At 47.3% G+C, this 13,875-nt stretch overlaps 1 protein-coding gene across 1 annotated transcript in view; it reads left to right on the top strand.

The window, feature by feature from the left end:
- Positions 1 to 10,258: 10,258 nt before the first annotated feature.
- Positions 10,259 to 13,875, top strand: part of DOCK7 (dedicator of cytokinesis 7) — a gene marked incomplete at its 5' end in the record, with an annotated part of 107,034 nt that continues 103,417 nt past the window's right edge. The window contains one exon of the mRNA XM_082483646.1: positions 10,259 to 10,296. Within this exon, the coding sequence (XP_082339772.1) occupies positions 10,259 to 10,296 (38 nt within the window). The remainder of the gene's footprint in view (positions 10,297 to 13,875) is intronic.

Raw genomic sequence — 13,875 nt, 5'->3', positions numbered from 1 at the left:
GGTGGGCGCCGCTGTGGGAGCGGGCCGGGGCCGGCGGCGGGGCCGCACGGGGCATGCTGGGAGCTGTAGTCCGCCGGTGGGGCCGGGAGTTCCCTGTGGAGGGAGGAAGGAGCGCAGAGGAGGAGGAGGCCGGGCCGAGGCGGGCCGGCTCCCCCCGGCGGGACGGGCTGCGGCCCGGAACGAGCCCCCGGGAAGGCGGGCGGAGGGCGGGAGGTCGGAGGCTGTGCGCGGAAGGCCGTCCCCGCCGTCAGGGCCCGGCCCCTCACGGAGCCGCCCGCCGCCCTTCCAAGGTGGTTTGGGGTTTTGTGTTTGTTGTGGGGGTTTTGGTGTTGTTTTTGGTTGTTTGTTGTTTTTATTTATTTATTTATTTATTTTATTTCTGTCTTTTGACTCCACTACAGCAAAATGGTTTCAAAATCTCCAAATTCTCTGGAAAATACACCAGTAACCGCATCCCCTCTCAGTCTCCTGGGCTGGACGCACTGAGGGGTTTGGGGTTTTTTTATTCTTTTGTGAAGTATGTTCTTCGTTAATCTGTTTGTCTTAAGCTGCTTAAAAATAATCATTGGCTGTATCAGGAGCCAAGGTTTTTTTTTTAAAAAAAAAAAAAGTGCAGGATTTGGGAAGGATGTGACTTGAATTTGTTGAATGTCTGGAAGTGGCGTTACTGCCTAACATCCTACAGAAGGACGATGTCCCTGCGTTCTCCCTGTATTCCGGACTCAACAGCACAAGTTTGGGTTCATGCAGAAAGTTAGGTGGTTTTTTCCATTTTGTGATTTTACCGCCTTCTGCTGGTCAAAGGTGATCACACAGAGTTTAATTTTTTATAATTGACACAATTGTAGCACATGATCTGAAAGTAAGCTGCAGTACAAATGCCAATAATAGTTGTTCTGTGTATTTCGTGTTGGGTTTTGTTATGGCTGTGTTGTATTTCACATAGTAGGGTCGATCAGTAAAGAGGATCGTAGGTATTAATGTGCAAAGCAGAGGACATCTTGTTTCTAAGGTCTGGCTATTGGCTTGGAGTGGGGATGCAGGAGATCACCTTTCTAATCCTCCCCTTGCCTTTCAGCTGACTGTTTGCCCTTGCTAACAGCACTTCATTTCTGTGTTCCTATAAATTGGCAATCACAGTCCTCATCTCTTTTAAGAATCCTTCAAACTCTAGCAGCAAGCATCTTTGTATAGCAGAGCTATAGTAGTAACACTACCATGATAAAATTTAAAAAATCCTGAAGAATGGTCATATGTAGTTATTGTTCCTTTTCAAAACTGGAAAGGAGAGATGATACACAGAAAGCAGCACGCATGCCATATATGCCTTTATATTCCAAGTAAAGATAAAGATTTAAAAATAAAAAACATTTGCTGTTTGTACTAAACTCGTGAAAGACTGTTGCCCCACAGTAGTGGGTAATCTGTCAGTGCAAAAGGAAATGGGCCTCCTGCCTTCAGAATTTTATGACCTGTTTTAGGAGGAATAGTTCTTTAAAGTTTCATCTTTGCTTTTATTCTCAAAGACAAAGATGAATGTGCTTGTCTGTTTGTGTATGGTCTGGAATATTGAGAGCTGAGTAGCTAACATGGCTTGGATTTGGCTAAATGTTGAACAAAGAATTATTCAGTTGATCGAATGAAATGACTATTCCCTTGTCTGAAATCAGTTGCCTGCACCTTCCTGCTCTGAAATTTAATAACCATGCCCTGATTTGATAGGCCACACAATACGCCATTGGGATATACATTGTAAATCCCTCAGGCAATCAGGTTATGAGAATGAAGATATTTATTTTCTGGGTTTTACATCAGACAGATCATGCAAAACAAAGCTTTGATTGCAAAATAATTACTCAGGCAACCGTAAATAACTATCTGTAAAGAGAGGGTTTTCTTCACATTCACTAATTCCTATTTCTGTAGGAAAGATTTGGAGAGGGAGTGGGAGAGAACACATTGCATTCAACAAACTTCTAACAAATGTCGCAGAGTTTACACTTTCAACATTTTAATAGCATAAAGGCCACGCAAACCACCTTTGAGCTCTATTTGTGCTAAATTAATATAGTACTAGTAAGGAAATATTTAAAATGTGTTCATGGAAAATATAATTCGTCTTTGCTTTTTTAATAGATAAACCAATTGGGTAACACCAAATGGCAGTGTCAAGAAGACTAAAAATTAGAGAAGATACTTTCGGCTTTATGGATCTTGGAGACACCACCACGGTTACACAACGTTTACCCACCAAATACTGCAGAATGGTAAGATAACACTGAATTGGTGGGCAGCCAGGGGAATGAAGCTTCTACTCCCGTATCTGCCACTAGCCTACTAGATCACCTCTGGGAAGTCATCTAAGCATTCATCAATAATCTGCAATATGTTTGGAGAAGTCCATTAAACATTTGGCTGATAGTATGTGCTTTCTAAAACACCCGTTTGTCTGTTGTCTTAACAGGGCAGACCTTGGGTGAAGGAGCTATAGGGAAGGGAATTTTTCCTCATTTATTTTTAGGTTCATTTCCTAGGGAAGTAAGCCACCTGTGATCTGTTTCCCTCTGGAAAGTTTTGAAACCGCTCTGCAATTTAATCCAGTTTGTGGAGCCTCAGAGCTACTAAATACCTCCGGTTTTTGTGGAAATAGCTGCTCAGGTAAAAAGAGACCCTGGAATAGGGTAAAGGGAGAACACTGGAATCCAGGTTCTGTTAATTCTGCCGCTCACAGAACTACTTGTTAAAATAGGTTACAGCAAGGTTGCTTCCACCTATTTAAGAACAGAAAGCCTCAGATGCACTTGTGGAAGGGTTGCTTGTGCTTAGCAACACTACTGGAAATAGAATGGTTAGATAAATGATACAGAGCTTTATAAAGATGAGGAGCATTATTGATTAAAAACTAAAAGCTATGACAACTACTTAGTCTCTGAAGCAAATCCGTTACTCCAGGACACCATGGGTTTCACACAGAAGTCAGGATCTTCAGGTTTAATAGTCAATGCATGAACACTGTGAAGCACAGAAGCAGCATGTATGCTTGAGGGATCCTTTCAGGGAACAAATGATTCTCCCAAGCTGCTTCTTGAGACGATCCCACCTTCACGTACAGACTCTGACTACGCTGTCTGCTGAGGGTGGCCCCGAGGTCCTTCTGCAGACTAGACTCACCTATCTACCCAAGCCTGAATCTGCTCACATGTGCCTGGTATGGCGATCTGTCTATGGAAATAACTGTGGCAGTAATTTGTGCACCACCCTTTCAAGCAGTAATGCAGGATGAAAGGGACAGTGTAAGCATACCCCCTCACTAGACTGCTGATTGCTTTTGAGGTGTTTGTCTCCACTGATTTAGCTAGTTTGCTTCTGCTCATACCACTCACTCCACCCAAACCCAGATTTTCTTACTCTATCCCAGGATTAGGCTAGGGAAGAGGAGGCTCCGGTAGGATACCAGTAAGAATCTGTGCCAAGGCTACCCTTAATTTAAGATCTTAGTTAAATATCTGGAAGAGCACATTAATGGCATTTACAGAGTGTTAAACTGGGAGAGATTGAAAGCTGTATTCGGGGTAGAAACATAAACTACCTGAAAATGATAAACATGAGCAGAAATTAGTGGAAGCTCAGTTGGGAAGACTGCAAGTCCTTATCTGAGGAGATTTAAGTTCATGAATTCATCTACTAAAATGAAGAAATCTGAATGTAATAGTGCCAGGAGACAAAGAATAAAGGCAAAAATGAAGCAGACATTGAATAATGCCACATGAGGAAGCTGCAGAAAGGCTAGTGCAGTTGAACATTCAAATTTCCATTTCTTCCTCAAAAAGAAGTAGAAGTGTGAGTCTGGCCACCATTCCTGTTGCAGTGTCTGCCAGGCTACCCAGCTGCTCCACCTGAAGTCGTGGAGGTAAATCCAAGAGGAATTGAGGAACAGGGCACCACCGCTGCTTCCCCCATCCTCAAAGAGCACTGGTGCCTGGAACTGCCATGCTTCTCCCTGGGAGAGGAAGTGTGACCCTCCTGTGGGTCGGGCTCACAGGCTGGGAGATTTTGCTCTAGGCAGAATTTTCCACACACTTTGCTTTGCTTCGTGCAGTAGTTGATATGATTTGATTTGGTATCCAGAACTGCAAAGTATCTCCCTTCCTTGCTGTGAGGGTCCTTTGTGATCTTCAGATGTCTGGGATGAAGAACACCATTCCCTATGAAACTGGTCTTTGGAACTCTGTACTTGGAGCACTCTGGCTCTGCTTCCAGCTCTACTTTTGGTATGCCTGGCTTGAGCCATCTATAAAAGAAATAATTTGGATGTGAGGGATGTAGTGAAGGCTGCAGAGACTTGGAGAGTCCTTGCTCCTTTTTTACGCTCCTGGTTTGTCATCTCCTGGCAGAATCTGCGCACTGCATAAACGAGGCTGCTCCTTCTTGCTCTGAGAACACCAGCACCTTCGCTTTTGCCGAACATGTCTTGAGACGATAATTATGCTTGTACAGTTTACATTAACCATGTGTAGTTCCTTATCTTCAAAGAAACTATTTGCAAAAAGGGGCAGAGAAGATTTGGCCCTTAATGAATGTAATTCGTTTCACTTAGCTGCCAGTAGATGGCTCTCTGAATTTGCAGTCCCTTATTTACTACATTGTTTATTGAATTATGTTGGACACATATTCAGTGGAAAATATTTTCAATGTGTTTGCTTTGAGGAAGTTTACGTAAGAACAAGGAAGCAGTGGACCCAGTAAATAGACTGCTAATAAACAAGACACAAGATTGGTTCACTTTTTGCAAAATGTTTTATGGCTACAATCCAAAAGATTTTTTTTTTGTGCAGGACCTAATCTCATAACTATCAGGCTCAACGAGTTATATCTGTGTTCACAAGATGCATTTACCAAATTTGATTATAACCGAGTAAAATTTGTTCTCAATAAAAAAAGCCCTTTAGTCACATATTTTAAAGGATGCATGTGGTTTATGGACAGGTACCCTAGTGAACTAATGGAAACGCTTCTTCATTCATACCCCTTCAGTGTGAGAAATGTTGTTTCACAGATACACGTGTGTCAACAGAGCACTGTGTCTAGGCCATGAGCATGCTTAGCCCAAATACAGCTCGCAGGTGTAGATTCAGCTGTTAATTCCTCACCGTTTTGTTACATGGTTTATCAGAGAAGACTAAATGGTGACTTTCAACATGACGGTCTATGTTTTGATAAATTGCTGGGCTTTTCTGCCAGCCCCCAAATTAGCAAGGTAAACTAGAAGGGAAATGCAGCAGCTGTGGTGAAGACCCATCACCTTTCACAGTGTCCCTCAACTCCCAGTGTAGTATATGCTCAGTCTTTGTCCCAGTGGAGTACTAACGCACCCAGGACAAGTGAGTTCTACCACCGGAATATGGTGTAGAACAAGCTAGGATCCTTCTTTGCTTTCTAAAACATGAGGTATTACAATGTGTTAAGGCAGAGTAATTACTCAGTATCCTCATAATGCTGATAAAGTTCCAGGTTTTAAATTGGTTACTAGGAATATGTAACCTCTATCCAAACATTAATTTAAATTAAGCTGGGCTGTATGGAGCTACTAATTGCAGTGTACACAGTCCCTCCACTGAAGTTAGTCTTGTCTCCACCTTCATTCTGGGATACCAGTCACCCTTGAGGACAATACATATGCGCAAACAACTTTATGAAAAATAAGCAGCATAACACTCCTAACATCGCATACAATTTAGCCCTGATTTAAAAGAAAATAGTATCATTTTCTACTGCAAGTAAAATTTGCCACACAACAGTTGGGTTTGAATCAGAAGCAGCTGCTGGCTCCTAAAGAGATGCCTGGAGAAATTTTTTTTGCGGACTGAAATCCCACGTAACGGGTCTCTGTGTCCAGTTGGTCACATTCTCCTCTTTGCAAAGCATGAGTTTGTTTCTTCAGACAAAACACTTCCTTCCATTAATTCTCTTCACTTTTAAGATGAGAAAACAAGAGGCAGAAAGGTGACTCACAGTGCCTGTCAGTGGCAGCACTCACCTTAGTACTTGAAATAATACAGCGACGCCACAACATCAATCACACTGACTTGCCGGCGATATGGAGGCAGGATTTGTTGATACCGTGAATTTTAGTGTTTGGTGTTATTGGATTTATAATGGTAAAAGACTGCGTTTTTCTTCCTCACATTTCTTCGCTTTTTCCATGACTTCTTTTGGTTCATGCTGCACGCACTGCAAAATTTAGTCAAACTACAGCAGCTCTTGGTTCTCTTCACAGGGTCATGTGCACATTTCTGCCACCCTCAGTGATCTCTTACTAGTTAAAGTCATTGGCACTGGCTTTGTAGACTTTTGCTGGGCTGTTACTACCTGAAAAGTAGGGAGAAATATTTCTGTTATTTTTCTGAAATTCACTTGTTGATGTTGACTCTTAAATGAGTTGAAGGATTTTGTTCATATTTAGACCAACTATATGGAGAAGGCCTATTTCTCTGCAAAGCAATACCTTCCCACTGAGAGCACATAATATGTACTCTATTTGGTAGATATCTATTGTATATCCATTTTGTATCTTTGAATCGGAAATACATTTTTTTTTTCTTTTTGTACACAGATGTTCCACATTAGATAGGGTGGTGTCAGGGTTTTTTTCCATCTCTATTGATACTTCTCTAAATTTATGTACAAGATAACTAAGAAATAATTGGTAAAGAGGTGGGCTCATGTCTCCTGCTCCGTTTTAGCTCTATTGCCTACTGCAGTGAGAATGTACAAGTAGTGCAAAGGCCCTTTGCTCTCAAGGAGAGACTACTGCAGTAGTTTAAAGCTTGACTGCTCCCAGTTATTGTCCTGCTCTTCCAGCAAGGTTGTGGCCTTTCTGGCACAGGTGGCAGAGCAGGATGTGTGTCCCCACCTCAGCTAGCAATTCCAAACTCTGCATCCACGCACAGACTTCCCTTCCTCGCAGTTTCAGATGTCAGAGCACATCTGTCGGGTGCGGCTGAGGTGCAGGCACATCTCATCCGACTGCCCTTTCGTCGGTCGCCTCCAGCACAGAGGTGGGTGGGCAGCTGGAATCAACTCTGCCAGAGCTCCTCTGGCCAAGCTCTAAGCTGCTGAAGAAGTCAGGGAAGAGCAGGGCACTGACAGATGAGCAAAGGTGACATCCAAACTCAGCAACCAACTGCCTCAAGCCCCTGTGCTATAGACTTTGAAGATGTAGGAAGCAGCTGACATACGGCTGGGACGCCTGTGCAGGTGAGGCAGGCAGTATGGATGGGTGGTGGGTGGCTGTTTCAAGCTAAGCCATCCCTGCTCATCAGACAGAGACCTAAAGTTGCCCATGTTGTTATGGCATTTTGAGGTGTACGCTTGGTCTTTAAACAGCCCATGCTAACAAACCAGTTGTAGAAGGCTCTTAAACTATACGTAGCTTTGGTGGATTATACTGAGCTGACTTTGTGTCCCACAAATTAATCAACTTCCGTCAATTACTGTAACTGACAGGAGGCGAAAATGAAACCTAAAATCTGAGAGGTCTCTTGATTGCCCTTGGATACTCTGCGCTCTGTATATCAGGGCTTCTGGGGCTGGACTGCTCTTTGCACCTTCTGGCAGTGATAGGAATTTCCCTTTTCAGAAATGCAGGAATCACAGTTTCAGTATGAAAGAGTAAGGCAGTGACATTTTCCCTTAAGGCAGGACTAAATTAGCCCTCCTGCATCTCAGACTGATGCCATTTTGGAAAGGGAATTCCATAAGGGATGGGGGATGGGAAAGAGGAAACATTTCTGGTGGTCTCTCATGCTTAGCTCTGTTCTTGTAAGCACACACGCTATATATGAGAATTTATTTAGATCACAGAACCATAGAATGGTTTGGGTTGGAAGGGACCTTTTAAAGATGATCTAGTCCAACTCCCTGCCATGAGCAGAGACATCTTTCACTAGGTCAGGTTGCTCAAAGCCCCATCCAACCTGAGCTTGAACACTTCCAGTGATGGGGCAGCCACAACTCATGAGGATGTAAGAAGGTAAATAGCTCATGGGCTTATCCTGCCCACTCTGAGTGAGGGATTTACCCCGTGTGTAATTCTACAGGCAGGAAATAAATCAAGAACAAAAGGCTTTGTCTCGGCAGACGTTTCTGGGATATTTTCTCCCCTCCCCTTGGAGAAGAGCAGCCCTTTCTCGGGGGCATACAATTGGTCTTTGCTTTGCAGTGTCTCCATCTGCGTGCACGTGTGTGCCTGCATCTGTGTAACGCATGACAGCACATTTCTGTAGCGGGCCACAATCTTACCCGCATGGGATTGGCTTTATATAGGCAGAGAGTCTGATTAACTCCAGTGGGATTACTCACATATTTGCTCACATATATTTGCAGATTTCGGGGCCTGACATTCCCTGTGTAAACACATACAAACAAAAAACGCAGAATAATTATATGCAGCTGGAAATCGGCAGCTTCTGCTAGTGGAAAAACCGGTGTACTCAGATTGCAGTCGCCATGTGCTGGAAACATTCACACAATGCAAACAGATGGAATCGGATGAATTAACACTCGCTACTTTTGGACACTTCCTGGATTACTATTAATAGTTCTCTGGTTTAGATTAATGCACGGCATATGTCATGTAACATTGACTTTGAATTATCTGCTAGAATGTGTCCTAGGCTTAATCTTTTTTTGAAGTCCCAAAATAGGATTATTTTTTTTTTTAACCCTCTTCCCATCAGTGTGAGCACCTCAAATCAGAATCACGGAATGATCAGGGTTGGAAGGGACCTCTGGAGATCATCTAGTCTAACCCCCTGCCAAAGCAGGGTTACCCAGAGCAGGTTGGACAGGAACGCATCCAGGCGGGTTTTGAATATCTCCAGAGAAGGAGACTCCACAGCCTCTCTGGGCAGCCTGTGCCAGTGCTCTGCCGCCCTCAAAGGAAAGAAGTAAAGAAGTTGAGAAGTTTTTCCTCACGTTGAGATGGAATTTCCTGTGTTCCAGAAACATACAACACATTTACGGAGGGACTGGTAGTAACGACCTGTTTGGATGGAAAGATGGTTGTCAACACTATTCCAGCCATCTTCTAAACCACTGTTAGGGAGGACTTCTATTTGTGCAATCCCATGCACAACTACAGGCTGGGCAGAGAATGGATGGAGAGCGGCCCCGAGGAGAAGGACTTGAGGGTGTTGGGGGATGAGAAGCTCAACGTGACCTGGGAATGTGCGCTGACAGCCCAGAAAGCCACCCACATCCTGGGCTGCATCCCCAGCAGCATGGCCAGCAGGGCGAGGGGGGGATTCTGCCCTTCTGCTCCACTCTGGAGAGACCCCACCTGGAGTACTGCGTCCAGCTCTGGAGCCCCCAACATAGGAAACACATGGACCTGTTGGAGCGGGGCCAGAGGAGGCCATAGAGACGCTGCGAGGGCTGGAGCCCCTCTGCTGGGAGGACAGGCTGGGAGAGTTGGGGGGGTTCAGCCTGGAGAAGAGAAGGCTCCACGGAGAGACCTTATTGTGGCCTTCCAGTGCCTAAAGGGGCTCCAGGAGAGCTGGGGAGGGACTCTGGATCAGGGAGGGGAGCCACAGGACGAGGGGGAATGGTTTTAAACTGAAAGAGGGGAGACTTAGGTTCGATATCGGGAAGAAATGTTTCCCTGTGCGGGCGGTGAGCCCCCGGCGCAGGTTGCCCCGAGAAGCTGTGGCTGCCCCATCCCTGGAGGTGTTCAAGGCCGGGTTGGACGGGGCTTGGAGCGACCTGGGCTGGGGGGAGGTGTCCCTGCCCGGGGCAGGGGGGTGGCACTGGATGGTCTTTAATGTCCCTTCCAACACAAACCATTCAGTGTCTCTGTGATTTTTACCCTTTCTGAAGGAAAAGTTGGTGCCACGCAGGGTCTGACAGACCGAGAGCCCAGTCCCGTCGCTGCCGGCACTCGCAGCGCGGCAGTCAGCTCGGTGCCGCACCGGGTGGGGGTACGGGTGGCCGCGGGGCCCGGGACCGCCCGGGGCTGCGGAGCCGGCCCGGCATCGGGGCCGCTCGCCCCTCACCGCGCCCGCCCTCCCGCCCCGCCGTATGTCTGCGAGGAGCGGCCCCTACCCGGGAAGGGGGAGGAGGCGGGCGGGCGCGGCGAGCGCCGAGGGTGGGAGCTGAGCTGGCTGCGCCGCGCGGGTGCGCGCCTCCGCGGAGCATTACGGCTCCCATTCCCGGCTCCCCGGCGCTGAGGAGCGGCCGCGCGGAGCCCCGCAGCGCGGCCATGGCCGAGCGCCGCGCCTTCGCCCAGAAGATCAGCAGGTAGCGGGGCCGCGGGGTCGGGGGGGGTGCGCCCGGTGTCGAGCGTGAGGAGGGGCGGGCTCCCCGGCCCGGCCGGAGCGGGGTGGGGGGAGCGAACGGGCCCGGCGCGGCCCGCGGGCGCTCGGCGCCCCCACGGCCTTCGGGGCTGCTGACAGGGCCGGGCCGCGGCGGGGCCGGGCCGCCTCGCTGGGCCTTGTCGTGAGCAGCCCCCGGGCGGGCCGCCGGGCAGGGTCCGCCCAGGCCGGCGCCGCGGGGCTGCGGTTGCCCCCTTCTCCGTCCGCAACAAAGGGGTGGGGGATGCGGCCGGGTGTGTGCGCCGTGTCCGCCTCCCGCGGTGCCGCTTCCCTGGGGAAAGGGGGGAAGGGGGGAGGGAAAAGGGAAAAAAAAAAAAAAAGGGGGAGGAAAAGAGCTGTTTGGTTCAGCTCCCTGCGAACAAAGGCCGGGCCGGCGCATTGTGCGGTCCCCGCTCGCCGCACAATGGGCGGCCCCGCGCTCCCGGCGGCCCGGCGGGGGTTCTCCTGCCCGCGCTGCCCGGTGCCGTGCCCCCGTTCGCCTCCCCTCCTCTGCCGGCGGCGGGCAGAGCCCTGTCCGGGCGTACCTGGGAGCAGCGAACCTGCCTGCTCGCTCCCTCGCTGCCTGCAAAATGGAGAAGATAGTTCCCTTCCTTTTGTGTGGGATAACCAGCCGGTTAACGTTAGCACAGCTCCTCGAACGTGCAAAGCTGTTTGAGACTTGCAGCGCTAAACATCCTTCTGTTTTACAAAGTTTTGTGTTTGTTTTTTGTTTTTTGTTTGTTTTGTTTTTTTTTAAGAAGAATGTTTGTAGGAAATTCCCTGCTAATACCAGGTTTCTGCAGATCTATATTCCAAGTTGGGCGTGTGGTTCCAGGTGGGAACCACAGTTTTTCTGTTTGCAGCTCTGACCAGATAGCTTTCGTTGACCGTGGTGCCTCGCCTAGCTGTAACTAGCAGCAGAGCGAAAGTGGGAACCATCGGTTTTGCTGGTGCTATGCAGGAGGCTGTGGACAGTAGTGAAAGGAGTATCATTTTCATGCCATTGAATGAGAAAACTGTAGGTACAAATAGCTGCAGTTACAGAAGCTGCGATGGAGGAGGGTCACGGACAAAGAGAAAGGAGGTCAAAGGAGAAGGCTAGGTTGGAGGTAGAGGAGAGGCATCGATCCCACCCTGCTTGGGATCTGCAGACAGGGGTGAAAACAGCGCTCCTCTCTGTGTGGTTCTCTGCCAACTTTGATGTGCACCAGCCAGGGGTTAATGTGACAGATCAAGGTCTCAGGAATGGAGAGAACTGGGTTTGCTGCCAGACAATTTTTCCTGGTTCTTGATTGTAGTCATAGAAATAGTCACATGAGAGACAAGTACTAGAAGGGAGCACATAAAGAGTTCTGCAGGAAGTTGAATAAAATGGCCCTGGGCTTACCACTGAGGGTGCTCGCAGTGTTTCTGCCTGCGTCGGGCACTAGCTCGGTGCAGTAAGTTCATCAGACAGTAGCACAGATGTGCCACCTTTGTGTACCTTTTGATTTAATCCACTCAACGTGTTTTCAAACCAACCAAACGCAGCAGTTTGTGTGTGCAGGCAGAGGTGGTCTTTTCAACGGGTCAGATTCATTCGTGGATTTTACTGTTCATGCAGGCTGTGCCTGTGGAAGGACCCAGGTGGTCTGCAATGAGGTCAGCTCCTCCTGGAGCAGGGCTGTTGCATCTCCAGCTCTTTTACACTTATTTTATAAGAGTGCTGTATTTCTCTCTGGGATTTCCCATATTGTAGTGTTGCCTTCTGAGAAATCTCCAGTTCCTGGTTCATGGGCTGTGCATCCAGTGCATGTGAAGGCAAAAACTTGTGGGCAGAAGAGATGTTGTACCCAGAGGTGCCCAGACTGAGCTGTAGCCCTCCTTGTGCCAACACAGAATATGCTGCTGTGAATGTTATTCGTTCAGAGGATGAGAGATTCAAGCAAGCAGCATGCGGAAGTCCCAAGAGCTGTGTTGGTGGTTGCTGGAAGCCCGCCCCAGTTCCATTGTTTAAAGAAGAATAGATCCATCCCATTTTCACACTCTGCCCTCCGTTTTTGCTTATTCATCGAGGTAGAGGTAGCATTTGTCTTATTCACAGGAAATAGCCATGCTGCTCTTGGTTTGCCTGATAGCGTGTAATTCAAATGGGATGCAGTTCAGATCTACAAAGGTAAATTACTTTAAGACCTACCTACCAAACACATGCTGGTTATTACAGTAGTGGTAGAAAAAGAAACATGAGATTGGCTGTTCTGTTTCTTAGAAAGACCACAGATGTGGTCTTCACAGCCCTGATTTACTGCCTATGCTTTCTTCAACCAGTGCGGTGCACCTCAAGTGTCTATACAGAACTCCAGTGCCATGCGGTGTCTGTTTATTGCTACTGGAATCTTTAAATATTGGAGACAGCAGCTATCAGTGACTGCTACAGCAGTTTCAAAATATCTTTTTAAGACTCTCTGTTACAAGTATCTTTCTTATTAGGTCACGCTGCATTTTTATTGGAAGGTTTCCAACTAGAACAGATTTTTAGCCTGAACTTTGGCTATCACATGTACTTACTACTTCTTCTTGACTCCATCAGAAGAAACTCCTGAGTTAGACTTACTATAGTGGGTTAGTAATACCTGAAATCTTGCCTGAAATTGTTAATTTTTAATTGGAAATATATTGGTAATAATTTTTTTATTAAACTGTATTGCAACGTGTCCTTCTGCAGCATCATACTACTTCTGTACCTGCCTGTATGCTATTGTTTCCATCTCAGCGTAAAAACAGATGCACTTCTATTTAGTACCCCTGTTCAGCTCATACGGTGTTTGGGGGACTAGAAGAGAGTTAGCGGAAGGCAGCATCCACACCGGCAGAGATGAAGTTCACTCATTAAGATGTCTCGATAAAAACCAAACAGTCAATACGTTATTCCTGAGGAACCAGCTAAGCTGCCTGTTCACCCTCGGCAGGGTTGGGTGTTCGGTACCAACCAAGCCAAGCGCCGTGTCTGGCCCCTCTGGGTTTGTCCCCACTGCTGTCTCCACTGAGCACTCACCCCTTCACCTTCGTGCGCTTCAGATTCCCAGTTGCATTATCCCAGTACATTTTCTTGCTTGGGGCTGCTTGGCAGACAAATGGGATGTGGAAGGCTCACCAGCAGAAATGTCAGTTCTGAGTTCCTGAATGTCCCAGTAATGGAAGCGTGTTGTATCTCAGCATTCCAGTCTTTCCAGGGGCAGGCAGAGGAAAAAGTGTGCAGGCTTTTTAGAGTTCAAATACAGAAAAAGAAAAAAATCACCTGTTGAACATCACGCAATGTACACAGTTCAGGCAAACTCATGTAGCCTTTCATGCGAGCCCCTGTCTCAGTGCCTTGTCGTTGCTCTTGGACCATCCTGAGATGGCATTATCTAGGGAATCCAGAATGCTTCTTTGGACAGATCGTCACCATTTTGAAAGTGTCTTTCCTTGGAAAGCATTTTGCTCTTCCTTTACTGCTCCTACAGTTAAAGAGGATTTTTCTGACTTGAAATAACATACTTGCCTT

Source organism: Vanellus vanellus (genome assembly GCF_965231255.1).
Source record: "Vanellus vanellus genome assembly, chromosome: 5".
Taxonomy (NCBI): domain Eukaryota; kingdom Metazoa; phylum Chordata; class Aves; order Charadriiformes; family Charadriidae; genus Vanellus; species Vanellus vanellus.
The sequence above is the reverse complement of the archived record's forward strand: the minus strand, read 5'-3'. Positions and strand labels throughout refer to the sequence as shown.